General features: G+C 43.1%; 1 protein-coding gene across 1 annotated transcript in view; it reads left to right on the forward strand.

Moving 5' to 3' along the window:
- The window catches only part of GMPR (guanosine monophosphate reductase), a 143,111-nt gene that overhangs the window by 32,986 nt on the left and 93,899 nt on the right, over positions 1 to 16,226 (forward strand). Inside the window, exon 4 of the mRNA XM_073631101.1 lies at positions 485 to 658. Coding sequence (XP_073487202.1) covers positions 485 to 658 — 174 coding nt within the window. The remainder of the gene's footprint in view (positions 1 to 484; positions 659 to 16,226) is intronic.

Here is a 16,226-nt window from a genome sequence, read left to right on the forward strand (position 1 = left end):
AACAAATTGAAGCTAAACACCAGCTCGCACTGCAGTTCCACAAGCAGCAAGAGCAAAGCTTTTTTATTTTGGGATAAAGGTTTTACATAAGAGATAACAGCTGATCATCGTAAACTCCTCTGTCAGTGGTAAATGGTTTGTCTCAACCCTCTAACCACTACATTTGTAGGAGAGCTTGTTCTGTTGAAAAACAACACTTGCTGGCCAGATCAGCAGATGAAAATACAGGAAAGAAAGCCTGCAGCCATCATATCTAAGAATTGGTAAGCTGCAATATAATACATGTTTGCTTTTGGGTATAATACTGCTTTTAAAACCTAATTTAAACTTAAAGCAAAAGGGTGCCAGGGGTTTGTAATCCCATGGGGCCACTTTCTAATTTTTGTGTTCTTTGTGGAACTAGCTTTATTTGTTGGGTGTAGTCTACTATTTTCTCCGTTTTTTTTTTCCTTTTGTTTACAGTCTTAATGTGGTTCTCTTGCAGCACATAGCAGCCAGCTCTGGCAGTAGCCAAGCAGACCTGGACAAACTAAGCAGCATCCTGGAAGCCATTCCTCTTGTCAGATACATTTGCCTGGATGTAGCAAATGGTTATTCAGAACACTTTGTAGAATTTGTGAAAACTGTCCATGCCAAATTTCCAAACCACACGATTATGGTAAGTTATTTAATCCCACGAATGCATGTATTTCTTGGACCTTCTCTACACAAAAGCCCACATTTGTATATGAAGGCCTTGATTCTGGTGTTTTCATTGAAGTTGACTGAAACATTTTGATAATCAGCTATGTTATGTGTTACTAATATTGTGGTAGTAAGTTTGGTTGAAATACTAAAGAAAATAGAGGCTGTTTACTTATCAGGATATAGATTAGAGTGTTGTAAATGCGGTGGATTTGGAACAGAGTCCAGTCATTATTGGTGTACCACAAAGCTCTGTAATAGGTCCTGTTCTACTTAATCTCTTCCTAAGTGATATAACTGAAGGTTTGGTGGGTAATGTATGTCTTTTTTGCTAATGACACAGAGACGTGCAAAGTATCCTTTTAATATAAATAAATCAATCAATCCATGTGTCTAGGTGAAGGGAAGCGCTGACAGTTCAATTAATTAAAGCAGAGGTCCGCTGAAAAAAAAGTATTAAAAGCCAGCAGCTACAAATACTGCAGCTGCTGACTTTTATTATATGGACACTTACCTGTCCAGGGAGCCTGCGATGTCGGCAGCCGAAGCCGATCCGTCCTTCGGCTCTGGGCAGCTGCCGCCGCCATCCTCGGTAAGGGAATAAGGGAGTGAAGCCGTGCGGCTTCACTTCCTGGTTCCCTACTGCGCATGCGCGAGTCGCGCTGCGCGTCCTCACAGGTCCCTGCTGTGTTCTGGGACCTGGGGGGAGGACGGGGTAGGCACCGGAAGTGGCATAGATCACCGCAAGCGCCGCGGTGATCTATGCCAGGAAGTGGGAGCAAATACCTGTATTAGACAGGTATCTGCTCCCTCCTCCCCCCTGAAAGGTGCCAAATGTGACACCGGAGGGGGGGGGGAATCCAAAAAGTGGAAGTTCCATTTTTGGGTGGAACTCCACTTTAACCACTTCACAATACCGGGCACTTATACACCTTCCTGCCCATGACCAATTTTCAGCTTTCAGCACTGTCGCAATTTGAATGACAATTGTGCGGTCATGCTACACTGCACCCAAACTAAATTTTTATCATTTTGTTCCCACAAATAGAGCTTTCTTTTGGTGGTATTTGATCACCTCTGCGGTTTTCATTTTCTGCTAAACAAATTAAAAAAAGACCGAAAATTTTGAAATTTTTTTTGTTTCTGTTACAAAACTTTGTAAATAAGTTTTCTCCTTCACTGATGGGAACTGATGGGGCTACACTGATGGGCACCGATGAGGTGGCACTGATGGCACTGATGATGAGCACTAATATGCGGCACTGATGGGGCACTGATATGCAGCACTGATGGGTACACATAGGTGGCACTGATGGGCACTGATAGGTGGCACAGATGGGCACTGATAGGCAGCATGGATGGGCACTGATAGGTGGCACAGATGGGCATGGATGGGCACTGATAGGTGGCACTGGTGTACACTAATAGATGGTACTGATGGGCATCGCTAATTGGCAAGCATCCATTGAGGGCACTGATTGACATACATTGTGGACACTGATTGGCATCCATTGTGGGCACTAATTGTTATCCCTGGTGGCCATGGGTGGCATACCTGGTGGTGACTAGTAGTGGGCATCCCTGGTGGTCCAGGTGGCGTCCCTGGTGGCCTAGTGTGGGCATCCTCGGGGGGGGGGAGCTGCGCTGATAATCAATCAGCACAGACCCCCCCTCTCAGAGGAGCAGCCAATCACCTCTCCTCTACTTGCGTCTAACAGATGCGAGTGAGGAAAAGCCGATCAACAGCTCTTGCTGTTTACACTGTGATCAGCCGTGATTGGACACGGCTGATCACATGGTAAAGAGTCTCCCATCAGGCTGACACACCACAACAACGATCACCGTGATGCGCGCCCTGGGGGCGCGCAGCAGCTTGTTATCCTGAAAGACGTCATATGACATCCGGTCAGGATAACACAACCACTTTGCTGACGTTATTTTGTTATATGGCGGGCGGCAAGTGTTTAAAGAGGAGGTAAACCCTGATGGGTTTTACTGCCTCTTTATTCCCTTGCAAAGTAAAAGCATAATTGGCTACTATGCATCGCATACTAGTCCATTATGTTCCACTTAGCTGCAAACGTAGCCCGCAATGTCCCCACTGGTGGCGCGTCCATCTTCACCCCTCTTCCTTCTGTGGCTGTGGACCCTGGCTCTGTGACTGGCCAGAGTCACATGACATCACTCCCGCGCATGTGCGCGGGAGTCGACGGTCACGTCACGACCCTATAGAAACGGCACGATCCTTCGCTTTCTTTAGTGCGCATGCGCCGATGACGTCGGCACAAGCATGTATAGTAAATATCTCCTAAACCGTTTAGGAGATATTTCCAGTACTTACAGGTAAGTCTTATTATAAGCTTACCTGTAGGTAAAAGTGGTGTGTAAGAGTTTACAACCACTTTAAGTCTGCTGCACCTGAAAAACCCTGAATATCAGAAATGAAAGTTGATTGATAGTGTAAAGCTGCACTGATTCTATGTAAAGGGTGGGAAAACCTACAGTGATATAAAATATATTGCACAATAATGTTGCCCAATGTGAACGCAATAGGTAAATTGGAAACAGGTGTGTGTGGTCTGGATTGACCTGAAAAGTTATAAAATTGGCTGCTTACCAGACCCTCATAGGTCACAAGCGTGTGTGCTGATCCACAGCTTAGGGATGCATTCCTTTGTCTACCAAATTTCAGAGATTCACGAAGGACAACAGCTCCCAGCAGACCCGGATGGATGAGTAAGCATGGATGCTCATCTGTGGCTGATAAATGGATTCCTCTATACCTTCCTTGAAGGGCTCAAGTGGATCCCCAGGTAACATCTCATGAGGGATAATAAAAAATTGGAAGAAGACTGATAGTGCATTATCTTTTGATATAAAATCAATTTATTTTAACAACTTGCCAACCAGCCGCCGCAGTTGTACTGCGGCAGGTTGGCACTGCTGCGCGAATCAGTGGCATGGTACGTCGGCTCTTTAAATGGATAAAGCAGACACGTGCACGTGGCCGGTGGGCGCGATGTCCGCCGGGCGACCGCGATCGCTCCTGACAAAGCCAGAACGGGGTTCTGTGTGTGTAAACACACAAATACCGGTTCTGTCATGGGAGTAGAGACAGATCGTCTGGTTCCTACTAAGTAGGAACAACAATCTGGCTCCTCCTCTAGTCAGTCACATCCCCTCACAGTTAGAAACACACCTAGGGAACACACTTAACCCCTTGATCGCCTCTAGTGTTATCCCCTTCCCTGACAGTGACATTTATGCAGTATTCAGTGGCTATTTTTAGCTCTGATCACTGTATAAATGTCAGTGGTCCCAAAAAAGTGTCAAAAGTGTCCAATCTGTCCGCCACAATGTCATAGTCCTGATAAAATTTGCAGATCGCCGCCATTACTAGTAAAAAAAAAACAATAGTAATAAAAATGCCATAAATATAGCCCCTATTTTGTAGACGCTATAACTTTTGCGCAAACCAATCAATATACGCTTATTGCAATTTTTTTTTACCAAAAATTATGTAAGAATGCGAATAAGAATAAGAATACCTTATACCTGGCTATTACCTCTAGCTTAGATAGATCTTTATGGATGGATCTTTATGATGATATTTTGAAAAATATTTGGATAGGTTATGTCCCACAAACCCTTTCCTAATCCTGTCTAAATGTTCACCCATCCTGATGTTTAGGGTCTGGTTGGTCCTACCCATATATTGTAAGCCACACTCACATCTAAGCAAATAAATTACCCCTTTGGTATGACAAATGATGATATCTTGTATTTTATACTCTTTAAAGGTGACGTGATTTAAAAGTGTTTTTTAAAGTCCTGGAATTGAGACAGATATTGCATCTCCTACATGGGAAAAAAACACTTTAGATTACCAAACATAACTGGCATAGGGTGCTTTTCCACGGGATTAGGAGCCATCATTTCTTTTAAAGGGCGCTCTCTCTTGTAGATGATATTGGGCCTGTCTTGGAAGAACAAAGCCAAATACCGGATCGCCCTTCAAAACTTTCCAATGTTTATGGATGGTTTTATTAACCCACCTGTACTGCATGAAATAGGTGGTTAAAAAAGCAGTTTGAAACTTGGATTGGTCCTGTCCACTCTTAACACTAGGGAATAATAAATCCAACCTAGCTACAACCTGTAATTCTTGCTCTAAAATGGATGGGTCATATCCCTTTTGGCTGAATCTATCTTTGAGCATGTTCCCTATAAACCTCTAGTTTAGGGCAATTACAGCGTATACGTCTAAACTGCCCCTTTGGGATGGCTTTCAGCCATGTTGGATGATGACAACTGTCCATACAGATAAACCCATTCCTGTCAGTCATTTTGAAGTATGTCTTAATAGAAAAAAAGTTCCCTTCTCTGGTAATAATTTGGGACTCACAGGATAATTGGGTGTGTTTTCAATTCAGCTCATTCATTGTGCTGAATTTGATTTGCTTTCTTATAGACTTTTTGTAACCGGAGACTGCTGATATACATTTACTCTCTTGACATTTTTTTTCCTTTTTAGATTATATACACATTATGTTGGAATTACATTGTTTATTTTTGTTTATTTTTTGATTATGCACAATAAGTTATAATATATTTTGCCTATCCACATGTGTTACAGGTCAATCCAGACCACACACACGTTTCCAATTTACCTATTATGTTCACATTGGGCAACATTATTGTGCAATATATTTTATACCACTGTGGGTTTTTCCACCCTTTACATAGAATCAGCGCACCTTTACACAATCAATCAATTCACCCTAATAATAATATTTTTCCTTTTGGGATTAAAAAAGTATTCTGAATCTGAATCTGGTTGGGTTAGGCTGCTACATGTCTAGACCCAGTGTGGATAGACTATTGTAGAAGTCAGGGGTGAGTCAATTCAACTTGAGTGCCAGCACAGATGCACAATAAACACTTTTACTAAGAGGAGTTAAGCATTGTACTAGTTAGGGCTCATTTACATTGCAGTTCTTTAAAATGAATTGTATATCAATTAAATTTAAAGCACATATTTTCAATTTGCAGTGGTGCATTTATTTTTTTTGTGTATTTTTCAGCAGTGCATTGATGAAAAATGTATCATGGAAAACAATGGTACAGAATTCTCTTTGTGCAAAAAAGCACTTGTAGGACCCCTTTGGTGCCCATATTGAGCCTGGGGTGCCATTTTGTTTTTCCCCCTCTAGGGGTCCCCATGTCCTTCTTAGTTATAGGTATAAAAGAGATGGAGGAGTGAAGCCTGGGGGGGTTCTAGAAGATGGTGTTAGTTGACTAAGGAAGCAAGTACTGGGGTGAATAGTGTCTAAGTCCCTGCGGGAGTTTTGGGTTCGCATCTTCAATAATGTAGACTATGTCATATAGGCTGTCCCTCTCAGGGGAAGATCACGGCACTATCCACATATTTGGTTATGCCAGGAAGCTTAATGAACCATTGTTAATTTTTCCCATTGCACACATTCCTGGAGTGGGTTTAAGGATAGCGGGTGCTGCACCAACAGCCACCTGGAGGCTGGAAACTTCAGATCAGTGTACATTTTTGCCTTTTTTAAAGGAGGATCTGGGCTGCTCTGTGCAAAACCACTCCGTAGAGCAGGTAAGTATAACATGTTTGTTATTTTTAACAAAAAAAAAACAGAGACTTTAGTATGCCAACAGGTTCTTTGTTTGCAAAAAAAATTCTATGGAGAACTACAGGACCCCGGTGCCATCATGAAAGGATCTTGTATCTCTGCTCCTGAAATTTATTGGCACTTTCAATTTGAGCAGGAGAGAAGGTCATACCCAGCTCAGTCTCTCATTTCCATAGGTAGGGGGAGTGTATCTGGTGCAGAAGAGGTTAGAAGTTGGTTAAACTGAGACAAAATGTGGGAAGTGTAAGATGGTTCATTGCATAGGTTTTCAAAAGAAGTCCCAGATAAGGCCTGTATGAGCTATAGTATTTGTCATAAAGTGACGGATCTGAAACTCTGCCCATAAGTCAATGGGAGGGTCCAGCACCTGCTGAATGGACAAGAGTGACAAACAGCCCAATGAAATCACAAAGTGTAGGAGCTTAAATTTGCAGGCATCTAGGAGATAATCTATATGTCTGGTTGAGGTCCTAGTTATAAATGGGAAAGGGAGACGGCAAGATCACCACTAAAGAAAAGGTCAAAGCTCTATCATCAGATGCGCAGCAAGAAATGGAGTATGAAAAGATGATAGCCATGGAACAAAGAACAACAGAACAGGAGAATGCACCTGTTCTATCCCCATCCATTGTTTTACCTTAGCCTGGCTACACCAACTAGCTAAACAAGCCAGATGCGGGGCTTTATAGTAAACCTATGCCTCTTTTCAGTTTGAGTAGGGCCATGTGATCATTCTTGAATAAATCTTTGGACCCTATTTTAGATCCTTGGTGTGCAGGTAAATATGTACATTAATGCAGGAAGCTAGAGCACTCTGTAAGAGTTAGAACCCTGGAGTGGGCATAGGGCTATATAGAATCAACCATATCTGAGGGAACCAAAGGACCCAAGTAAAGGAAAGTTCCAGCAAGTAGCAGACTGAGCATTACCAATCCAGTGGCCTGCACCTAGGGAGAATGCAGTAGGTGGTCAGGAGAAGTAGTGTTGCTTTGCCTGAAGGTGGTGACTGGCCTCCTGTCTAGACCATGCGCCAAGGAAACCTGTGACCTCATTGTATTTGGGTCAGGTGGGTAGTCATCCTCCAACAGACCCGGCCTGGAACCACTGCGTTGAATGTCTTAGACTACTCTGTTGCATAGTAGTGGTGTAGTTCCCTTGCCAAAGACCTTTTGGCCATGTAATGTAAACCAGAGCTCAGGGTAGGTTTCCAATCCTCTTGGCTGAAGATTGTCCACGCACACCTCCTGGCATAGGAACTGGCTTATCAGTTGCAGCCAGGGGGTGATACAGGCTCTTATAACATCAGTGCTGAAGGGCTCTATGTTTTTATTGTGGTCTCAATCAGAATAATTTTAGGCATTTCTTATTTTGGGAGACTTTTTAAGCACTCTTTATAAAATCTATTTGATGGTCTGTTTCCAATCTGTAGCTAAGTGTTTACTGTCCAAATAGTGTATAGAAAGCCTGTATCTTCTAAAGGTTACTAGGTACCAGGCCCACTGTAAAGAATGTGAGCGATAGGTGTTCCATTGGAAGACCCACTATTTGGAATTTCTTTGAAGTTATTTGGCAAGGTTTGAAAATAACTTTCAATTACAGCATCTAAACAATTAACCATGTTGTATATATTATCATGATGCTGTTTTAATGGAACTAGGGCAAAAGCTGATGTGCACCTATTAACAAGTATTATATTGTAATAGCACCATAGATCAGTGTTTCTCAACTCCAGTCCTCAAGGCGCCCCAACAGGTCAGGTTTTCAGGCTCTCCATTATTTTGCACAGGTGCTCTGATCAGTTTCACTGCCTTAGTAATTACCACAGCTATTTCATCTTAGGGAAATCCTGAAAACATGACCTGTTGGGGCGCCTTGAGGACTGGAGTTGAGAAACACTGCCATAGATAACAATACAATGCCAGGGTGTCAAGGATGGAGGTGCATTACTGAAAAAAGCTTCCCAGTAAAAGCCATTATACAATTTAATTTTTGGGAAATGTTAATGGATTTCAGCAAATGATAACAGAAATATTGCTGAATTGGCTATATGCCAAGCGATAGCCATAATTTTCAGTTTTTACAGAGAGCAGAGATAAATACCAACCAGTTATTTTGCAGAAAACTCTAGTTACAGTACTTTGGCAGTTTTATTAGCTTAAAGAGACACTGCCTATGTCAATTTTTAAGTAATTCTAAAGGCTAAATATATTTTACCTTAAAGCACCACTGAAGGCAAGACTTTTTTTTAGTTTTGGATAGAGTGGAGAGGAATTAAAACACCTTTCAGATTTTATTGCTGTCTGTGCCCCCATTAGGGAGAATCACCCTCTTTATTTGTCCGAAAATAAAATCCCAAATTTTGGGTTGTCCGAAATCTCCACAGTGGGACACAGACAAAATAAACTGACAGGGGTTATAATCTTCCCTTACTCTAACTAAAATGAAAAAAAAAAGTGTTTGTATCGCCTTCCCACTCCCCCTTGTATACTTACCTGGGTCCTATTACAGTCCAGCACTGTGTCCATCTGCAGCGGCTCTTCCCTCTTTCTGTGTTCACAGAGGCAGCAGGGGGGCCATTGGCTTCTACTGCTGTCAATTAAATACTGTGAGCAGAGAGCATGGAGCGGAGCTGAGCTGTGAATGCCAATAGACATACACAGCCCAGCATGGGATTGAGTTTGCAAGTGTGCCTCTATAGAAAGCAGCTTGCTATTGGGGCGCAAAAAGAAGAGGTAGAGCCTAGAGCGCCAGCAGGGGATCCCAGAAGAGGAGATTTGGGCCCCTCTGTGCAATACCAATAACATATTTGCTATTTTAGAAAAAAAAAGCCTTTACAAATGGTTTAATATAAAATAATATGTTTGTTTGCTCTGAAAGCGGTATTTTATAAACACACAGTGTGTTTCCTACAGTAACCCCTAAGGTTATTGCTTTAACATTTTTATTATTCAGATGCTCCATGTGTTTAATGTACTAGTGCACCTCTTGGTGTTTTTAACAAACACTAAGCTTCCCCCAGCTGCCAGTGTTGAAAGGCTATACTAAGCTGAGCATATGTAGAGTTTGAACCTCGCTGGCCTTTTCATTTCAATTGCTTCTCTTGCCAGGCCAGACAAAGGCTGAAACAACATGAATGCTGGATGTTCTCCTGCATCCGCTACCTATTCAATTTTTTTTTTAAACTACCTATTTCCCTTGTGTCCTCTATTGGTTCTATAATAGTAAAAGGGAAGTCAAGGTTCAGAAGTCCTTTTTCTTCTCTTCTCTAGTGGTCTTTACCCCTGGACGCTTACGAAATGACGTGTAAGCAATGCGCTGTCCAGGGACACTGTGAGCCCAGGCAGTAGGTTGGAGAAAACTAGTTGTCAATTGACCTACAAGACGACACTTCATACATTTTTATTTTAAAATGTGCTGGTCTCCTTTTATAATTTTTTTTTACTAAAGTCTTGGGCTTCATTTGCCTACTTACTCCTTTTTCTCAATTCTCTAGTTGATTTTTCTGCTTTCCCTGCCCAGTTTTTCAGTACTTTATATAGGTTACTCATGTTGACTTATAAAATCTTTTTGTGTTTGCAATATAATGCTGTTTACTTCATCCTAACCCATAGCTTATACTCATGAAATATTTAAGGAATAGATATATTGAAAACAAAGCATACTAGTGGATAGGTTTTTTTGCTAACAAATGTGAAATTTACACTTTATGTTTGAACTTATTCATCCTAAAAAACGCCTTCGGGGGTTGCTCACACCCATTGACGCATCTTGACTCAGCATCTCCCGTGTCTGTGTTTGTACAAAAAATTTAGATTAATTTAAAATTTAAAAATTTAAAAATTTAAATTAATCATTGATCATTCAGCCAAGGTACTTTGAAGCTGTAAAAAAACAGAATATAAAGTAATAGAAACAAAGATATAACCATGCCTTACCTATAAAAATGAAAACTGATATACAAAACAACCCTTTATTTTGTTGATTTTTTTTTCACCTTTTTATCTACTTCTGCCTAGTTGGCTAATAGATGCTTTAACATCGTCATTTGGTACTGAAATGAAAGTGAACCTGAGGATAGGCTACGGACCTTCCAATATTTACCTATTATTATCAAGCAGTAAAACTTTAAAACAAGCCTTCTCTGACATCTATAGCAATTCATCCTTAAAGTTCAGAGCAGAAGTACTGCAGTCATTCTTAAAGTGAAGGAGACCTTTTCATTCAAGGTCCCCTTCACATGGGCAAGTATGTGCACACAGGATTCCAGTGGCAAGAATGAGTGGATTCTTGTGGCTCACAGGTGTATGTAAACAGTCATGGCCGTTCAGCCTGTCCAAAGCAATCATAGGCTGAGAGGAACCGTCATTGTTCACATATATCTGCACAAAAGGAGGTTATCTGCAGTGAGTGATGGATGAGCGACTCTGGATGTATCTGCATACAGTCTGTCCTTAGCTGCAGGTAACCACTGGTTGTGCAGATACTTTTGAACAGCGACGGTTCCTCTTAGCCCATCATTGCTTTGTACAGGCCGAGCTGCCCCAGCTGCTCGCATATACTGCTGATTCTTGCCACTGGAATCTGCTTTATGCTGCACATAATTGTCCAAGAGGCCTCTCCCAGCTGAACTCAGTCTCCACTCCCTCAGAGGATTCCTGTTCTGTATTTACTTCATTAGAGACTAGAAAGCTGGAAAGCCACCAAATCACTGCTGGATGAGTTGATCTGCAGAGAGGGTTTCTCTACTTCTGTAGAACTTTGAGGATGAATTTCTCAACAGTGCCTGAAGATATACAGGTCGGTAAATTTTTGTTTTAAAGCTCCTTTGCTGTTTGTTAAGTTCTTGCAAATACTTAAATGTCCAAAGCCTGACCACATGTTCACTTTAAGTTTAGTACCATTTGAGTATGTCTAAGCATTTAACAGTTAAAGTGGAATTCCAGGCTATACCTAACTAATCTTAAAAATGCTTCTTCCCCCTCCTAACATCTGTGCTGACTAACCTGTGTAAGAAAGATGTATATACCTATTTTTAGCCCACTCCGGTCTCGTCACGTAATCTCCCCTGTGTCAGCCAGCAATGGCTGGCTACAGGGGAATAGAGAGAGCCCTCGACAATGACTGGTAATACTTGAAAGCGATGATGTCACCCATAGGCTCCTGTGGCTCATTTGTTGTTGGCACTCCCTCCTCTCCCCTGCAGCTGTGACTGGCTGACACAGGTGAGATCACGTAATCAGACCAGGAGCAGTCTGAAAATAGGTAAGTATATACATCTTTCTTACACAGGTTAGTCAACATAGGTGGTAGCCTCCCTGACGGTAATCCCGAGTGTGGCTCAGGGTTAAATTTCAGTCCCATTAGCGGTAACCCCGAGCCACACTCGGGATTGCATTGCAGGATCCTGGTGCAGCGTTACTTACCTTGTCCCCGTGGAGGTAAGATGAGTGTATGTGGGCTCTGTCTCCTCCGAAGCCTCTCCGTGCCAGGCTCCGTTCCCTGCAAGCGGCGCAACATACGGGGGCGGAGCCTGGCGGCAAATTAAAAAAAATCTAAAAACCATAACACATACAGTACTGTAATCTTACAGATTACAGTACTGTATGAAATCATTTCACATCCCTTTTGTCCCCAGTGCTTTGGCCCATGCCCTGCATGCAGTTTTATATGATATATACTGTTCTTTCTGCCTGGAAACTGGAGATTGTCCATAGCAACCAAAAAGTGTCCCTTTATGTCAAAAGTGGCTTTAGATCAGCTAGAAAACAGCGCTAGTAAATTAGAACACTTGCAAAATTGAGCGATAGCGAATCGTGGGGAAATTTATTTTATTATTATATTATTATTTTTTAAAATTATTTTTATTTATTTATTATATTATAATTTATGTTTTCGTGTTTCAAACTTCATCATACCCGGGATGTCTACTAGACTCTTGTTTGGACAGATTTAAGTTTGTTATTGTTAAGAATTACAGGGCTACAATATAAAACGCCAAATTTCCATGCAAAATAATTGTACCGCTTTCAGCACCTAAAATCCGAAATAATCATACCGCCAGGGAGGTTAAGACTAGTTGGGTATAGCCTGGAATTGCACTTTAACTACCAAAAAAAAATAAAAAATCTCACTTTTAGGAGTAGATTAAACGTAAAAAAAAAAAGAAAAGTATAAATGGTGGGTTTTTTATTAAATGTATATTAAATTACATTTTAATGGGTAAGAGATGATTCTAACTCTGTTCTTACTTTACATTCAGGTCCTAACAGTTTCAAAATACTTAGGCTGAACATGTCAGTAGCTAATTACCACAAGGCACAGAAGCACATCATGCATTATCTCATTGTAATGTTATTTTTTTTAAATTGTACCCAAGCGCACTAAAAAACAAACCTCTGTTGCGCCTGCATTGCTGTGTGCCACAAAACTTGGTGACTCACTCCTGTATGTAATGATGAGCTGTATTGTTAAATATAGCGCAAGTGTTTTTTTCCAATGTGTTGTGGTCCATTGGCAACCCATGCAAATGAATAAGCTACCTTACTACGCAATTCTTATTGATGTATGACATAACGCGCGTTAGCACGTGTGACTTATTGCACCAGACTAGAAAGCTCTGAATAAGACCTTAGAGTTGCTATAGAACATAGGCTTATTTTCGTAGAGGTGATTTGATAAATGAAAAGATAAGGGAAGCTTATCGTAGAAAATGTACCTAACCTTTACAGTCGTCAACTTTTAAAATGAAGTACGTCATAATATATTAGTACATAGGGAATAATAATTGAATTCATAGCATTTAAATCCATGGTGGAATTAGTAAGAAATAAAAGAAAGCTACAATTATTCATCATTGGTTTCATTGTGTACACATTTTCTGTCAGCACTCTAACTAATTACCAGAAATTGAGTTTGCTCATGCCCTTGATTACATTAACAGGTCAATGCCAAAATGCCAGATGATTTTTATATTTTGGACTAAGGGGGGAGTAGGGTTAGAACCTTTATCAGGTTTTACATGCTGTCACGGAACGCCCCACACTCCGCTTGAGTGCTTCCGTCTGTATACCGCTTCCTAAGTTCTGGAACACGAGTCCAATGGATCTGGCTATAGAAACCCCAAGAACTAGACAACACCAGTCTTGGAGTACATCAGAACTGCCTTTATTTTGAGATCTCACAGACCTTTTTATATCAGGGATGACTCAAAGCTAACCTAATTAACATGACCTAATTTACTACAAAATGTACCCAGACCAGATGACAGTCTTGTGGGCACCGGGCTTCACACATTAATACAATTAACAATACAAACAACAATCTCCCCCCTCCTCAGCCTAGACCATTCGTCTATTAGCCAGTGCTGGTGGCTAATGTGATCAGCTCTCTCAATTAACATAAACAACAATGGGTGAAAAGACTCTTAGAGCCACACTAAACACATTATAGCAGAATTGATGACATTAGCATTTAACAGTACGAGTCCCAATGGTATAAATCAGTCACCATTCTAATATGGCATATAAAGGGTTCCAGAGTCTGTGTGTTTTGGGGGGACATGGAGCTGAATCCATAGTAACATCAACCCCAGGGTCCCCAGGCATACAGCTCACAGAGAGCACCATTCCCCCAAATGCTAGGGCCCATAATCGGTGGGCAACAGGCTTGCATACAGTCCTCTCCAACAGCCTCCGTCCCGGCCAGGTCCGTGACATTTCTCCCCTTTCGGCAGGAGACTAACACAGGAGGAGACCCCAGACGGGTTGACTCCGAAGTTAGTAAACAGCTCCAGTCCTCTACTGCCTGTACCCACACCGTACCCCAAATAAATTATTCCAAACAGAGTATCACTCACCCAGCCAACCTCTCTGTCATGCTGTTGGGGATCGGGGCCCACTGCCCAGCATCCCTGGGGTATACAGGTGGAGACTGAAGTCCCATCCACCTTCACAGGAAATCCATCCTCTGTTAGTTGAGGGCAGAGTCCAGCAGTCCTCGGCCCTGTTGCCAGCCCTTCTGCTGGAAACTCCACATCATCTGTTCCGGCTAACTGTTGGAGAGGGAGGCCGACTGCCCCGCCTCCCTGGAACTCTGTAGTTGTTGCTGGTGCTGGGCAGAGGTTGGTAGCACTCTGCCCTGTTGCCAGCACTTCTGCTGGGGACTCCGCATCCTCTGCTCCAGCTAACTGTTGGGGCAGGCAGCTGGCTTCCTCCCCTCCCAAACTGTGTAGCTGCCATTGGGGAGGTGAGCCGGCTGCTTCCTTTTCCATTCCCTCATCTGGCTGCTGGGACGACATGTCGATGGTCCTGTCTCCCAGGTACACGGATCTTTGCTGGGGAGGAAAGCCCACTTCCTCCACCCTGGCCAACTGTTGGGGAGGGACAACACACACCTCCTCTCCCTTCTCCCCCTGTATCTGCTGCTGGGAAGTGATTGCCATCTTCTCACCCTGAGCCTCCACAATTGCTGCAGATGTGGGGCAGAGGTCTTGGACCCTCTGTCCGGTTGCCAGAACTTCTGCTGGGGGTTTGCTAGGTGGTTCCTCCTCTACAGAAATGTCTATTAAATCCCCAGTCTCTGGAAGTGGTAAAAGTGTGGGACAGAGGTCTTGGACCCTCTGTTCAGTTACCAGATCTTCAGCTGGAGAAGTTTGTTTTAACTCCATAGATGCTGCTGGCAGAAAATCACATGTCCCTGTCAGTGTTGTGGGAGAAAGGCCGACTACCTCTTCTCTCAGGAAGGCCGAAGCCACTGTTGGTGCTGGGCAGAACACAGTGAACTTTGGCCCTGATAGCAGCTCTTCTGCTGGAGGCTCATCAGGTTGTTCTTCCTCAGCAGAAAAGTCTATCAAATCCCATGTCTCTGCAACTGATGTCGGGGAATAGGGGTTCACCATCTCCTGTCCATGGAACCCAGAAGATGTTATCATTTCTGGACAGAGGTTAGCAGAGCTCTGCCCTGTTGTCAGCACTTCAGGTTTGGGGACGGCAATCTCCGGATTTTCCACTGCCGATTCTCTGGCATGCTGCTGAACTTGTTCTAGCAGTTTCCTGTATGCCCTTTCCAGATGCTGTTCCTTCCTTAGCAAATGGTCCAGATCAGGTTTGAGCTCTGAGACCCCTGCAAGACCGAGCATAGACTCTCTATAGTCCCTCATGTCCTCAAGGTCAGGTTCCCCCTCATCGCCAAACATAAAAAGATCTGTAAGGTTCTCCCACAGCAATCCAGGGCCGCCAAAGTCATATCCCTCCGGAGAGCATTCTGTTGTCTCCCCTAAATATCCCTCCTCTGCGTGCCATTGCAGAGCCCGATAACGATTGTCCAGCTCTATCTCCTGCTGGACCAACCTGTCCAACTCAGTCACCCATTGCTCCTGGGGCTGCTCTCCCAGGAATGCCATCCGCAATGCCCGTTGGTCACTGGCCCGTTGCTCTTGGGTTGGAAAGCACTTGCCCTGTTTTATACCAGCGAGACGGAGGGCTGCATTCCAGAGCTCCACCCGAATCAGCTGCCTGAGCTCCAGGTATTCATCCTCAGACACAGTCCTGGTGTACGTTGAAAGGATGATCCGCAGCAGCCCCGGGAATTCTGATGCCAGGTCCATATCTCCGCTGGGGTGACTGAAGTCTGCTATGCTGATCTTGGATCCAGTTGGAGGTTTGGATGTCCCAGACTTCAGACTTCAGGAAGCTATCCCACCGCTGCCACCAATGTCACGGAACGCCCCACACTCCGCTTGAGTGCTTCCGTCTGTATACCGCTTCCTAAGTTCTGGAACACGAGTCCAATGGATCTGGCTATAGAAACCCCAAGAACTAGACAACACCAGTCTTGGAGTACATCAGAACTGCCTTTATTTTGAGATCTCACAGACCTTTTTATATC

The sequence above is a fragment of the Aquarana catesbeiana genome, linkage group LG05 (assembly GCF_042186555.1).
Source record: "Aquarana catesbeiana isolate 2022-GZ linkage group LG05, ASM4218655v1, whole genome shotgun sequence".
Taxonomy (NCBI): domain Eukaryota; kingdom Metazoa; phylum Chordata; class Amphibia; order Anura; family Ranidae; genus Aquarana; species Aquarana catesbeiana.